The 13,908-nt window shown below is 28.7% G+C and overlaps 1 protein-coding gene across 2 annotated transcripts; it reads right to left on the bottom strand.

Moving 5' to 3' along the window:
• Window positions 1-5,934: 5,934 nt before the first annotated feature.
• Window positions 5,935-12,286, bottom strand: LOC126654726 (protein POOR HOMOLOGOUS SYNAPSIS 1-like). Of its 2 annotated transcripts, XM_050348685.2 has the most exons (9): window positions 11,956-12,286; window positions 11,452-11,568; window positions 11,274-11,339; window positions 11,043-11,146; window positions 10,611-10,921; window positions 10,484-10,536; window positions 10,346-10,373; window positions 10,079-10,163; window positions 5,935-6,113 (listed from the first exon to the last, which is right to left on the bottom strand). In XM_050348685.2, the coding sequence occupies exons 1-8, from the start codon at window positions 12,238-12,240 to the stop codon at window positions 10,105-10,107; spliced, it is 1,023 nt and encodes a 340-aa protein (XP_050204642.1). In that variant the 5' UTR covers window positions 12,241-12,286; the 3' UTR covers window positions 5,935-6,113; window positions 10,079-10,104. The 2 variants fall into 2 exon arrangements, with proteins under 2 accessions (XP_050204642.1, XP_050204641.1); XM_050348684.2 differs by lacking the exon at window positions 5,935-6,113 and having other exon boundaries at window positions 9,944-10,163.
• Window positions 12,287-13,908: the final 1,622 nt, after the last annotated feature.

Below are 13,908 nucleotides of genomic sequence, written 5' to 3'. Positions count from 1 at the left end.
TCTTTGTTATTACATGTTTGTCATATTATATCTTTGGCAAAATGATTTTTTATATTCATAATTTTGACTATTTTATTGAATATATATCTAAAATATATTTGTACATCTTAATCCGCTAGTTTTGTGAAATGGAATAAGTGTATCCAAACCCTAAATTATACCTATTTTCAAAATTTATTATTATTAGGCTTAATCACCAAAAAATGCCAAACCTATCCGTTTTGTGTCAATTATAGCCAAACCTTTAAAAATCACCAAATTTAGCCAAACCTTATATGTTCTGTTTCTTTTTTAGCCATTTTTGAATCGAACCGGTTTTTTTGACACCGTGTCATCCACGTCACCGCCAACTAAGCAATTGGCTGGTATGACACCTGAAATATTTAAATAAGGTTTGGCTATAATTGACACAAAAAATATAGGTTTGGTATTTTTTGGGTGAATAAACCTAATTTTAAATTCAAGCCAATTTTTAAATTTAATAATTAAGAAATTGATTATATCATTTATGAAATTTATATATATTTAAAAATAATTAATATTTCCTATTTAATACTAATTAAAATTAATTTTAATTTTTTACTAAACCTAATTAAATCTAATAAATTTATATTATAATATATTTTAATGAATATGTAATTAAAAAAATGAATTAACGTATTACGTAGGAATTAATATTGAATTAAATTTGGTGAAAGGATTTAATGTTTATAATGATTTTGAACTTGATTTAGTATTTTTAATGTTGTTGAGATCTTGTTATGACTGGGTTTAGGTAATAAATAAAATAGTTCATTAAATTACACGGCTACAAGTGTATGTTAAGGAACAAACTGGCATGCAGTCTTCAACTTGAAAAATACTTGTGTGAACCTAGTTCGCCACGTGGGATTATGAACTATGCATTAAATACATAACACGTGGCGTTATTAAATGTTGTATCCAATCAATAAAGTGCATTTAATTCTAATTAAAATATCATTAATTAATGTGATATTTATTGATTGGATACAACATTTAATAACGCCACGTGTCGTGTATTTAATGGATAGTTCATAATCCTACGTGGCGAACTAGGTTCACATAAGAATTTCTCCAAACAGAGAGGTCCAACTACTAGTACATACACACGTGTCCATTCAAAAAAAGAACACATGTGAGTTTATCCTTTAACATCTCCTTCACGCGTAGCGTGATTTGTTTAGACTTCGTATGCTTGACTTGTAGAAATTTATCAACACTGGCTTCCATTAATTAATTAGTCAAGTTTATCAAACGTTTATAAAGAAGATTCGAATTCTACAATCCGCATCTTATTAGAGTCTTTTTTGTGTGAAAGAGGATAGATAAGTGTATGTGTTTCACCTGTTTTGTTATAATATATGTGGTTTGAAACGCTTAATAAAATGAATGAGAATGTATGTTAAAGTTAAGTCTTCCATGAGTGGTGAACTCTCACATGTATAAACGTGAGGGATGATGTGTAAAGGATTTTTAAAGTTTGCTATGGGTTTTGTATACCATTTTCATTACTTAGCGTCAATCATGACAATTCCGTCTCAATTATATAATTTTAATTTTTTTTCACGTACAAGGTCATCTTCTTCATCAAATTTAAAATCAACTAAAGATCAAACCACGATCAAGCAAGAATTAATGTATTGATATTGTATCTCAACAAATTAATAAGACCACTCAAATATCAATTGAAGATCAATATAAGATCAACATGCACATAACACTTTAATATTATAAAGAATAAAATTTTCCTCCAACCTTAATTTTAGGAAACTCTTACAACTATTGACATGGCACCTCTTGAGTGGCCTCTTTCAATGTCATTTGGTATATCTAAAAAATTATAACATTAGTTTCTATTTAGACTTCTTTTATTATTATTATTTTTCAAATAATACAACTAAAACTATAATTCTTATCAACATTTTATCATGAATGAAAAATTAAACTAATACAAACTTAACTCATATATTAATAATACTATAGTCTAAATTTTAATTTACTATTGTAACAATTATTTAAAAGTGTACTATAATTTTAAAAAATAAAAATGGATAACATATATGTTTATTTAAAACAATGTATTATTTTTAAAAAAAAATTATTAATAAAAGTTTTTAGTAGCTTAACTTATAAAAAAATTATTTTTAGTTAATTAATCTAATAATTTTTATTAATTTTATTTTTTAATTTCATTACATTTATATTTTATTATCTGCAATACTACCATTTAAGAAAACTAAAATATAAATAAAGATTATCAATTTAAGACAAATGATCATACTAGTGTCCAGTTTGCAATTTTAAAAGTCACAAGTTGTATGGGCATATTTTATGTAAAATATTGGAACTAAAAATATAACTTTGTAAATATATTAAATGTATTAGAAATGGCGACTCAACTAATATCATGTCAATAGTAGTAGGAGTTTCCTCCAACCAAAATTGTAGAAAACTTTTATTCTTTTATAAATATTTAAAAATACGTCATTGTCAATAAGAAATCAATAAATTGTGCTGCAAAATCAAAAAAGATTTAAAAATACAACAAAACACAATAAAAATATAAAAGCAACACAATATAACTCCAGAAATTCACAATAATCATAATAACAAAATATAGGCTTAATCACCAAAAAATGCCAAACCTATACGTTTTGTGTCAGTTATAGCCAAACTTTTAAAAATCACCAGATTTAGCCAAACCTTATATGTTCTGTTTCTTTTTAGCCATTTTTGAATCGAACCGGTCTTTCTGACACCGTGTCGTCCACGTCACCGCCAACTAAGCAATTGGCTGGCATGTCACCTGCAATATTTAAATAAGGTTTGGCTATAACTGATACAAATAATATAGGTTTGGTATTTTTTGGGTGAATAAAACTAATTTTAAATTCAAGTCAATTTTTAAATTTAATAATTAGTAAATAAATTATATCATTTAGGAAATTTATATATATTTAAAAATAATTAATATTTCCTATTTAATACTAATTAAAATTAATTTTAATTTTTATTAAACCTAATTAAATCTAATAAATTTATGTTATAATATATTTTAATGAATATGTAATTAAAAAAATGAATTAATGTATTACTTAGGAATTAATGTTGAATTAAATTTGGTGAAAGGATTTAATTTTCATGATGATTTTGAACTTGATTTATTATTTTTAATGTTGTTGAAATCTTGTTATGACTGTGTTTAGGTAATAAATAAAATAATTATATGTAAATTAAGGTAAGTTTTGGCTATGCCGACTAAAATGACATATGCGTTTATGCTTATAAACATCATAATATATATTGATTACAGCACAATGAGCTTCACTTTTTAAAGAAAAAAATGAGCATTACACTCGTCCTTTAAATAAGCAGTCTATTCAGTGATTATTTTTATGTTTATGTGTGTATAGTTGAATTATGAACACTGTCCTATGTTTGTTGTGTATATTACTCTCAAATTGTTCATCGGAAGACGAACAGTTGGGTCTCAAACGGCGGCGGTGTCAAAGAACCGACGACTAGAATTTAAAAATAAATAAATTTTAAGATGAATATGACATTTTTTGTTTTTAATAGAAATTAAATTAATTATATATCCATCAAAAATGTAAAAAAAATTATTAGAATTATTTAAATTTAGTAAAAAAAATAAATTAATTTTAATCAGCGTTAATTAATTATATATCCATCAAATATTATTTTTTAAATATATATGAATTTTATTATAATATAATTAATCATTTAATTATTTAATTTTAAAATTAATTTTATTCACCAAAAAATACCAAACCTATGCATTTTGTGTCAGTTATAGCCAAACCTTATTTAAATATTTCAGCTGCCATGCCAACCAATTGTTTAGTTGGCGGTGACGTGGATGGCACGGTGTCAAAGAAACCGGTTTGATTCAAAAATGGCTAAAAAGGAAACAGAACATATAAGGTTTGGCTAAATCTGGTAATTTTTAAAGGTTGGGCTATAATTGACACAAAACGTATAGGTTTGGTATTTTTTAGTGATTAAGCCAAAAAATATAAGATGCACAAATCGTTAATATAATATGATAAGGCAGTATAATATATTAGATTTTTTAAACACTCTAATATTGAAGAAAAAAAAGACAACAGAAAATAAAAAAATAAAGAAGAAGAAGTAGAGGAAGAAGAAGAAGAATTGATAAACATTGACGACATGTAATGATAACGACGACAATAGTGACGAACGGAAACTATATCTGAAAGAAAAGTAGAAGATATCACTACTAGAAAACAGTCTTTTAGCAACGGATATTTCCGTCGCTAAAAGATTGAAATCAGTTGCTAAATTAGTTTTTTATTGATAAAAAATTTAAATTCGTCGCTAAATCAAGATTTTTCTGTCGGTAAATTGATGTTTTCTAGTACGGCAACAGATATGGCGATAACAATGACAATGATAATAATAATAAGAAGAAGGAGAAAAAAGGAGAGCTTATTTATGAAAGAACCTTCAAATGTTAGTCGGTTGTGTAAAAATTTCTTATTTTTGATATGATAATGAAAATTAAGCAAATATGAGAATTTTGTTTTTTGTCTTTTTCGTACACTGATGATTGAAAATCAGCTAAAAATATAGTTGTTTGATAATTTTTTAATGATATTAAAATAAAAATTAAAAAATTAAAATTGTTAATTTGATAAATTCAGATACCCCTAGTATAATTTTTTTATTTTGTTTTTAGAAAAAAAAATTGTCTAAAATAAATGCCAAACAGTCTATGAGAATGGTTTGTACAGGTTACGTCAAGGATTTGTCACAAAATTATCATCGCAGATAGCTCTTCTCATAGATGTCTTGTTTATACAGGCGCTGCATTCTTCAATCTGGAGCTTGTTCGAGCTCACTTTCAGTTCTATGATCCTAAAACTCGAAATTAACAATTTTCTAAAAAAGAGTTAATAATGAATTACATATTCGAAGATTAATGCTTTATGTATGTCGGAAATGGAATGACTGTATTATTATATTTATATAAATTACACGTATTTAAATACTTACATGTATTTCAGAATACATCAAACTCTCTCGTTTTTATTTAGTATTTTATTAAGATTGAACGCACTACAAGAATTTTGATTTTTGAAAACGTTAGTTGTTGTTGTGAGACCCTAAAATATGATTTTTAAAAGTTTTTAACAACGATAAACGTGGTTGTGCGTGTTGGCGTAATATAACGTAGTTTATAACGACTTTTTTTTAATAATGGTCGTTACTATAGGTTTTACAAAATCTATAAGATTGGTTGTTAAAAGTTATTAGTCTATAAAAAGTCGTTGTCAAAATATTATAATATTAATTATTATTTAAATATGTTATATAATTTTATAATTTTTTTTGTTTTTATAATTTAAACTACAATTATTATCAAATTTTAATATTTTTCACTTTTTGATTGATATATTACAATAAAAGTAAAAATTATTTTTATAATGAAAGGTGGGTTTCTTTTATAGAGAGAATTTATCATTCTCATTTCACTTATTTTCAATGTGGGATTTTAACTATTCCTTCTTTCTTTTAGCAACGAAATTATTTGTCGTTGTGAAATAATAATATTTAAAAACGATATAAATTAAATTGTTGGTAAAGCAAATAATTTACAATGACATAATTAGTCGTTATAAAATAATTATCTTTAAAAACAATATAAATTAAGACATTGCTAAAAGTATAACTTTTAATAACGATTTTATTAGGCGTTGTAAAATAATTATATTTAAAGACGACATTAAAATAGTCGTTATAAAAAGTATATGTATTGTAACAATTTCAATGGTCGTTGTAATAGACCATTGCTAAAACTCACTTTTTTTATTGAAACGGTAGCTATCAAAATATCAACATTTTCCTTAAAAAAATGAAAAATTAAGCTTAAAATAATATAATTTATATTTTTAGATAAAGAGTTGTAAAATTGATCCTTTACAATATAAATTAATGAAGCATGACTTAATTAATTTTTATTACAACATGAGAGGATCTTAATTTGTCCGACGTAACCATATCAGATGCTCAAGCTAAACAATCTTCATCAATTAGACGGTGGAGGGCTGCAAATACATGGAAAATAGAAAGGGTTAGTTCTTAATTTGCAGAATATGCATGATTATTTATCTATAACAATCATATCAAAAGAACGAGAGGTTCTACAGATAATAAATGATACTCTTTCTGTTTCAATAAAATTGTTTATTTTATTATTATCACAAAATTTAAAAAATATAATAAATATTATAAACTTTATAATTTTTATGTATTTTTTTACCATACTCCTATTTAATATAATCTCTAATTTTCCTTTTCTTATATATTTCTATAAATAGCAATAAATACTTATCCATTGTTGAATTTTAAATACGAATAATTTAAAAAATTAATTTTATAATTGTTATTAAAAATAAATAAGAGTTTGAGAAAAAAATGAACAGTACAATTGGGACGGATTATTCATCTCATAAATTTAAATATTTGAATAATATTTTTAATATAAAATGTAATAATATAATTTCATCCACCTAATTTTTTTTTGAATTTATAAAATATATATCCTTTTATTTTTTATTTTATTTTCCCATCTTATAAAATTTCTTTGGGTCTGCTACTTATTAGATGCAATAAGGAGTGAAGAATGGTTGTTCACTTAAGAACCGATCGATTTAATCAAAATTGAGTTAATCAATTTATTTTATCTCGTTAACCAAATCGATCAAATTAACCGAAACCAAACCAACCCAAACCTAAAAATTACAAAACCAAAGTGACCGAATTAATTGGTTAAATTGATATAAAGTATAACGAATAGTTATTAAGAATTAATATAAATTAAAAGATAACAAATGTTTGGTCAATTCTTTTAAATATAATCCAACAAAAATAATTAATAACCAAACCGACGGAACAATTTGCATCAATCAAAAACCTATAACCAAACTAATCAAAATGTATCGGTTAATTCGTTTGAATGGAATTTTTACTCACCCTAGATGAATGCATAATGAAAAAAATTACCTTGGGGCTAGTTGAGTTAGCTGCATGGGCACAAATAAAACCCAACCCTCGACCAGCAAATTCGGGTCAGTAATCAGCTGACTATTCAAGCTTTGAATACCAGCAGCAGTAGAACCCAACCTATCAGCAATATCTATCACTGTATCATTCTGCTGAACACTATAAGTAGTCACAATTCGAGATTCATCAGCACCAGCAATACACCCAGACAAAAGATGCATAGAAACTACATTTCCTGCAATAAATTTACTCTGTTCATCTCCGACAATCCAAGCTTGTCCGCTATAAATCTGTTCCGAAACAGTCACGAAGGTGTCGTTTTCTTGAACGGTATAGGGTACATCATAGAAATATGCAGTAGTGCCATTAACATTTTTGCAAGAAGCAGTCATAGAGATAAGATAATCCTGAGTGTTTCCTCGGAGAATCGGAATGATGTTTGCTGAACTTACGTTGTAAAAACCGGCGATTTGTTGTTGCTGGAGATTTAATTTGTTGATATGGTAGAGAAATGCACTGCAGGTATTGACTGTAATTGAGCAATTAAAGGGGATCATAGAATCCGAGGCGAAAATTTGGATTGGCAGAGTTGAAAGTAAAAGGAGGAGATAAGGAATGAGATTATGAGATGCCATTTAGTTTGTTGTAGAAAATGGGACTTTTTGCCTTGACAAGGAAGGAATGAAATAATAGAATTAAGTAGTGCAATTTATAAGATTTTAGCTGGATTTATATATACAAGAGAAGAAGATTGTGAATTGAGCTACTGTTTCAAGAACCTAATTGAACCAGCTAGTTCAACCGGTTCGATTACAAATTAGAGTTAAGATGGGTTTGATTTTTATCTATTAACCAAACATACAGTTCAATCCGGGAAAACTGCTATAAAAACGGTTTGATTCTTCGTTTACCAGTTAGAATGTGATTCATTAACTAGTTTTTTTTTTATTTGCTAGGTAGAATTTTATACATGTCTTTAAATTTTAAATTTTATTTTTTATTTAACTAATTCAACCAGTTGAATTATGAACCAATAACCATGCCGGTTCATCCACCGGTTTGATTTTTAGAACACTGACTTAAGCCCTCAAGCATATCCGTCTACAATAGTAGGTTCTGCTACGATATAGATAGACAATTTAATTAGCTTGAGGAAACCGCCCAATAATCAATCCAATTTTTATTGAACAAGAATTTCTTGTTTTTTCCATGGCTGCTAATAAGGCCTGCACTTTCACATAGAATTCCTGGAATTTATAAATGATTTAGTATTGACTAAAATGTGGCTCTCTATGCAACTAAACTGAATTTTTAGGATGCCTAAAATGTACAAAACGCCTAGCATAGGATCACATAAAACTAAAACAATGATGAACAACAGAATTGAGAGGTATAATATAAAAGCAAAACAATAACATATTAATATATCAAAAATTCAAAGTTCTGATAAATAAAACTAAAGCTAGCACAAAATCTAAAACAAGAACAAAAAGAACTTCCTAAAACCGAACAAAGAAAACAAAAACAAGTAAACTAGACTATAAAGAACATAAGCTAATGAGACTTGCAAAACTCAATTAGAGGAGGAGGCACCAATGGAGCCAAAATTGTAGGAATAGTTTGATCTCCATTGAAGCAATCAGCTCCCCATTTTCTATAATCTGCACAGCATTCTACACCAATTTCAATATCTGGGAAAAATATGTTAGCCGCGGCTCTAAACCAGCACGAAGATACATCGAAAGCAGTTGTCCAACACTTGGCGTAGTCAATAGTTGGTGGAGAAGATGATGGTGGTGGTTTTGGTTTAGGAGTTTGAGGTGTTGGAGAAGGGATAAGCGGATTACTTGGTGTTGTCGGAGAAGGGATAAGCGGATTACTTGGTGTAGGATTAGTGTTTCCAGAACTGCAGTTGCAGCTGCATACACAGATTTCAGCACCTCTACCAATGTTATAAAAGTTGTGCTCCTTTTTGCAACTCGGAAAGCAGGGACAATCACAGTATGCGTATCCAATTGCTAGACCACTTTGTATCAAAGTGGCTAGACATATGGAAAGTAAAATCATGAAAATTGAAACTCTAGTCATGATTCTTAGTTTTTTTTTCTGCAGAAGAAGTGTATATATTATTTCGTTTCTCTTGAATGGGTTTGATATTTATAGACAATATAGAGTAGTGTTTTCAATTTATCCAACTTATTAGTAGTGCAATTTTATTTAACTCTAGCAATATAAAGCTTTATCCGGATAGTTATTATTAATTTGAATATTATCTAATCCTATTTATTAGTATACTGATTTGTTATTAGTATTAGCATTGCATCGCTTTATTAAAAAAAAATGGAGCTACTTAAAGGAAAAATATGCATTTAACCGTTGATAAAAACAGTATACAATACTACTATATCATATTTTGAAGCTATCTACAATTCTACATCCCTAGATTTGAGGCAATATTTGTATTGTATTTACTTTCAATCAAACTTTACCAGCTATTCAACTCTATCAACTCTATATATCATATCAATTTTTTTCTGCCATACGTTGCTAAACTATAGGCAATTAAATGAAAGGAAGTTGACTTCAAATTGTCAAAACTAGCTGTAGGAAAATAATTCATCTATTTAACAAATTTTATAACATGAGTTTTATTTATATATCTAACGAGTAAAAGTAGGTATTAATGTATATCAGCCAAAATAGATTAGAAATAAAAATTCATTAATATTGATTACTAACAAAATATTTAGTATGAGTAATTTGATAAATGTGAATAAATCTGAACTGAAAAGACTGATAGTAAGCACAACTTATAAGGCGTAAAAGAATAATGTGATAAAGAAAAAAAGAAAATTAACCATTCCTGTCAAAATAAAGAAATTTGCAGAAAGGATCTGCATTGTCTTTCTCTATGGCTAAGCTATTATAGATCATATAAAATGCAGCATGCTATATATTCAAATATGGTAAAGACCAAAATGTAATACAGAAAGAAAAAAGATTGCACCTTCAATGTGCAGATATGACAGAAAATTACAGCATCATTTCATCTCCAAGTTCAGCAATAACTTTCTCCACTTTCATCAACATATCTAGCAATGCAAAATGATAAGCATGACAAATTAGCGAATTATTGTCCAAAATTCAGCAGTGCTTTAGCACCATGCTTTTCGATTCAACGTAGAATCATGGTGACAAAATAAAACTGAAGAAGGGGTAGAATTACAACTACAACTTAGCTTAAACAGACTAATAGAATTAAAATGTTAGCTACCTTGGAAAGAGGAATCTTCCATGCATCTCTACAAGAAAAGAAAAGCAGCTATTAATTAGTATTATTATAAAGCACAGAGCAAATTAAGTAGCTGCAGTTGCACCAATTCAAATATAAAGTAAAACTGCAAGAGAATACCGCAATTTGAGATTTGAGATCAACATCCTCAGCTGAACTTGACTGAATTGCAACTAGACAAGCTCAAAGTTAAAGCATCAGCATAATAAATGAGTCACAGACAGTTTCTTATAATAGCGGGATCTACCTTGTTGGACATCAGAACAGCAGTTGCTCAAGAATGAAGCAAAGCTGGGAGGCAAAGCGGAACAAATGTCTTCATAGTTGTTATTCGGCAATGTCTCCTCATTAGTATGCGAGTCTTTCTCAACTTCACAGTTCAAATTGAATGAGATTTCGGGTTGGTAATAAGAGGTTTGAACGGGAGGCAAGACACTTGTTTCCTCCTCATTAGTATGCGAGTCTTTCTCAACTTCACAGTTCAAGTCGAATGTGATTTCAGGTTGGTAATAAGAGGTTTGAACAGGAGTCATAACACTTGATTCCTCTTCACAAGTTCTGCAAGATTAAAAATCAGTTTGGCTAATTCATAAATTTGCCTGAAAAGAAAACAGTATGCCTAGTTGATGAATCAAGTCAACTATGTAATAATGTAATGGCAGGTTTCAGATTTTTTTACCTAGCTGAAATTCGATCAGCAGACCTGAACATAGATTCCGATGGAATATCAGATCGAATGTCACTAATCAGAGGTTCAATTCCAGTAGGATGCTGAAAGATATCCTGAACATTCAAAACAAAAACACACATGACTTTAAAGAGGTGCATGGAATCTTCATGGCATTCAAAGATTTGAAACAGAACTCATATTTTTTACACAAAATTAATAAATTTCTAGCTAATTATTAACCTTCAAAGCATTTATGAAGGTCTCTGCTTCAGCAATCTCTGAAAATCGCACGGCAAACTGCTGAATCTGCTAGAAAATAAAAAAAAATGCAGGAAAAGAAGATACAATTAAACTACTGATACTTACATTTAAAAATCAGCATCTTAAAGATAATCAGCATCTTATTAAACGAAAATACCTCATCATCAGAGTCTTTATAACTTATGAAAACAGATCTGCTACCTCTAGGAGGATATCCAGAGAGACAAGACACCTGTGGCCAAGCGAATTGCAGCTTTGAAACATAGTGCTCTTCCTGCACCATTTTTTAAAAAATTAACCTAAAATCATATAACAAACTATCTGCACTTTTTTGTTGCGCTTAAAATCGAAACAAACAGAGTGATATATGTCTCGAATCATCAATCATCGCAAATCTACAGTAACCAAACGCATTATCACATCGAAAATCTCTATCCATCAATAGCAAGATACCGGACTGAGTATACATTACATAATTAGAATTATAAAAAATCATACTGCAATGTAATTGTTATAGTTATTAGAACTAATTTACACAAACATTCATATAACTACTAGAGGATCGGTCTCATTTAGTTCATCTTACATCAAATTTATTGAAGATTTATGAAGCTTCTACAACAAGCTGAAATAAAATTTCACAAGAAATAAAAGAACTGACCATGATCTGGCCGTGGAAACAGACGGTGAGGATTGAATCGGAGGCGGATGATGGACGGTGATGGAGAAGGAGAGAGGCGGACGGAGAACGAGAGGAAATCCAGGTGCCGCGGGAAGGGCGGTAATAGCGAGTGTGAGGAAGAGGAAGGAGGGAAGGACACGTGGAAGGGAGCGAAGGATAGAGCAGGAAGCGAGAGAAGGAGACTTGCCATAGCTTTTCTGTAACTGATTTCTCTACGTTGGAAGGTTCGCTTAGTATGAGTGCCAAACAATCTGTTGCTGCCATTGATGAAATCTTTTGAGTGCCAATTTCTAAATTTGAAATGGAAGAGGGAAAGTTTTTAGACCAAATGTAGTAATAAGGCCAAATCTCTTATAAAAGTTTCACAAAAGTGCTAACCTTTCAATTTTGTCTATTTGGCCAAAAATAAATTATTTGGTTTCAATTGTGGGCAACTCGCAATTTGATTTCAATTTGCCTATGTGACGCCTATGTGGTACCTATGTGGAATGCAAAATATTGAAAGGTCAGGACTTTTGTGAAACCAAATAATCTATTTTTGGCCGAAATCGACAAAATTGAAAGGTTAGGATTTTTGTGAAACCAAATAATCAATTTTTGGTCAAAATCGACAAAATTAAAAGGGCAGAATTTTTATAAAATTTTTACGAAAGGTTTGGCCTTTTTACAATATTTGGCCAAGTTTTTAATAGAACCCGCGAATATTAAATTGTGGACTGCGGACCTGCGGTTGGATCCGGTATTGGGCCCCCGGATGTTATTGGACTTTTATTTAGAGGAATTTGCACAAAACACTCCTTTTTTTAATTTATTTGTTCTAAATACCTCAATTTCAAAAGTTTACTTTTTTACTCTATTTTTCTATTATTTTTAGTTGTATCTCAATTAGCAAAATAACTTATTTGTATTTTTACTCTCCTTCTTTTAAACACATGCATATCTCATTTTTCTTTTTTTTCTCTCCTTTTATTCTTTCCTCTTTCTCCTTTTTTTTTCGTTTTTTCTTTTCTCTCTCCTTTTTCTCTTTCTTCCTTCTCATTTTTTTTTTCTCTCTCTTCTTCTTCTTTTTCTTCTTCTTTCCTCTGCAACTTTTTTTTTCGTTTTTCTTAAATCTGCTTTTTCTATTTTCCACATTATACAAATGAACTCCAAGACAAAGAAATTTGAATAAAAAAAGAGTTTAAGAGATAATATGATGGTGATAGATGAGAAATTTCTTCTTTTTCTTCTCTTCTTCTTCTACTTTTTTCTTTCTATGTTGTTTTAAATTATTTTAGCACCGTTTTGGAATTTTTTACAACTTTTTTTGAAAAAATCGTGATGTTCTTCATTAATGATATTTTGACCTGGTTTTCAAATGTTAAAAATTAATTTTAGAAATCGTTTGAAACTGTTTTCTCGAAACTGTTTGATACTGTTCGAAACCTTTGTAAACGGTTTGAAACTGTTTTATACTGTTTGAAACTGCTATTTTTTAAACTGTTTGAGTGTTTTTTAGAAACTGTTTTAGACTGCTTGAGATCTTTGGAAACGGTTTGCAACTGTTTTATACTGTTTGAAACCTTTGTAAACGGTTTGAAACTGTTTTTTTAAACTGTTATTTTTTATGTAAACGGTTTGAAACTGTTTGATACTCTTTGAAACTGTTATTTTATAAACTATTGAAAAGTATTTTTTAGAATATGTTTTAGACAGTTTGAGACCTTTGTAAACGGTTTGAAACTGTTTTATACTGTTTGAAACCTTTGTAAACGGTTTGAAACTGTTTTTTTGAAACTGTTTTTTTTTATGTAAACGGTTTGAAACTGTTTGATACTATTTGAAACTGTTATTTTATAAACTATTGAAAAGTATTTTTTAGAATATGTTTTAGACAGTTTGAGACCTTTGTAAACGGTTTGAAACTGTTTTATACTGTTCGAAACTGTTTTT

The sequence above is a fragment of the Mercurialis annua genome, linkage group LG7 (genome assembly GCF_937616625.2).
Source record: "Mercurialis annua linkage group LG7, ddMerAnnu1.2, whole genome shotgun sequence".
Taxonomy (NCBI): Eukaryota; Viridiplantae; Streptophyta; class Magnoliopsida; order Malpighiales; family Euphorbiaceae; genus Mercurialis; species Mercurialis annua.
Note: the sequence above shows the minus strand (reverse complement) of the source record. Positions and strands in the feature narration are given on the sequence as shown.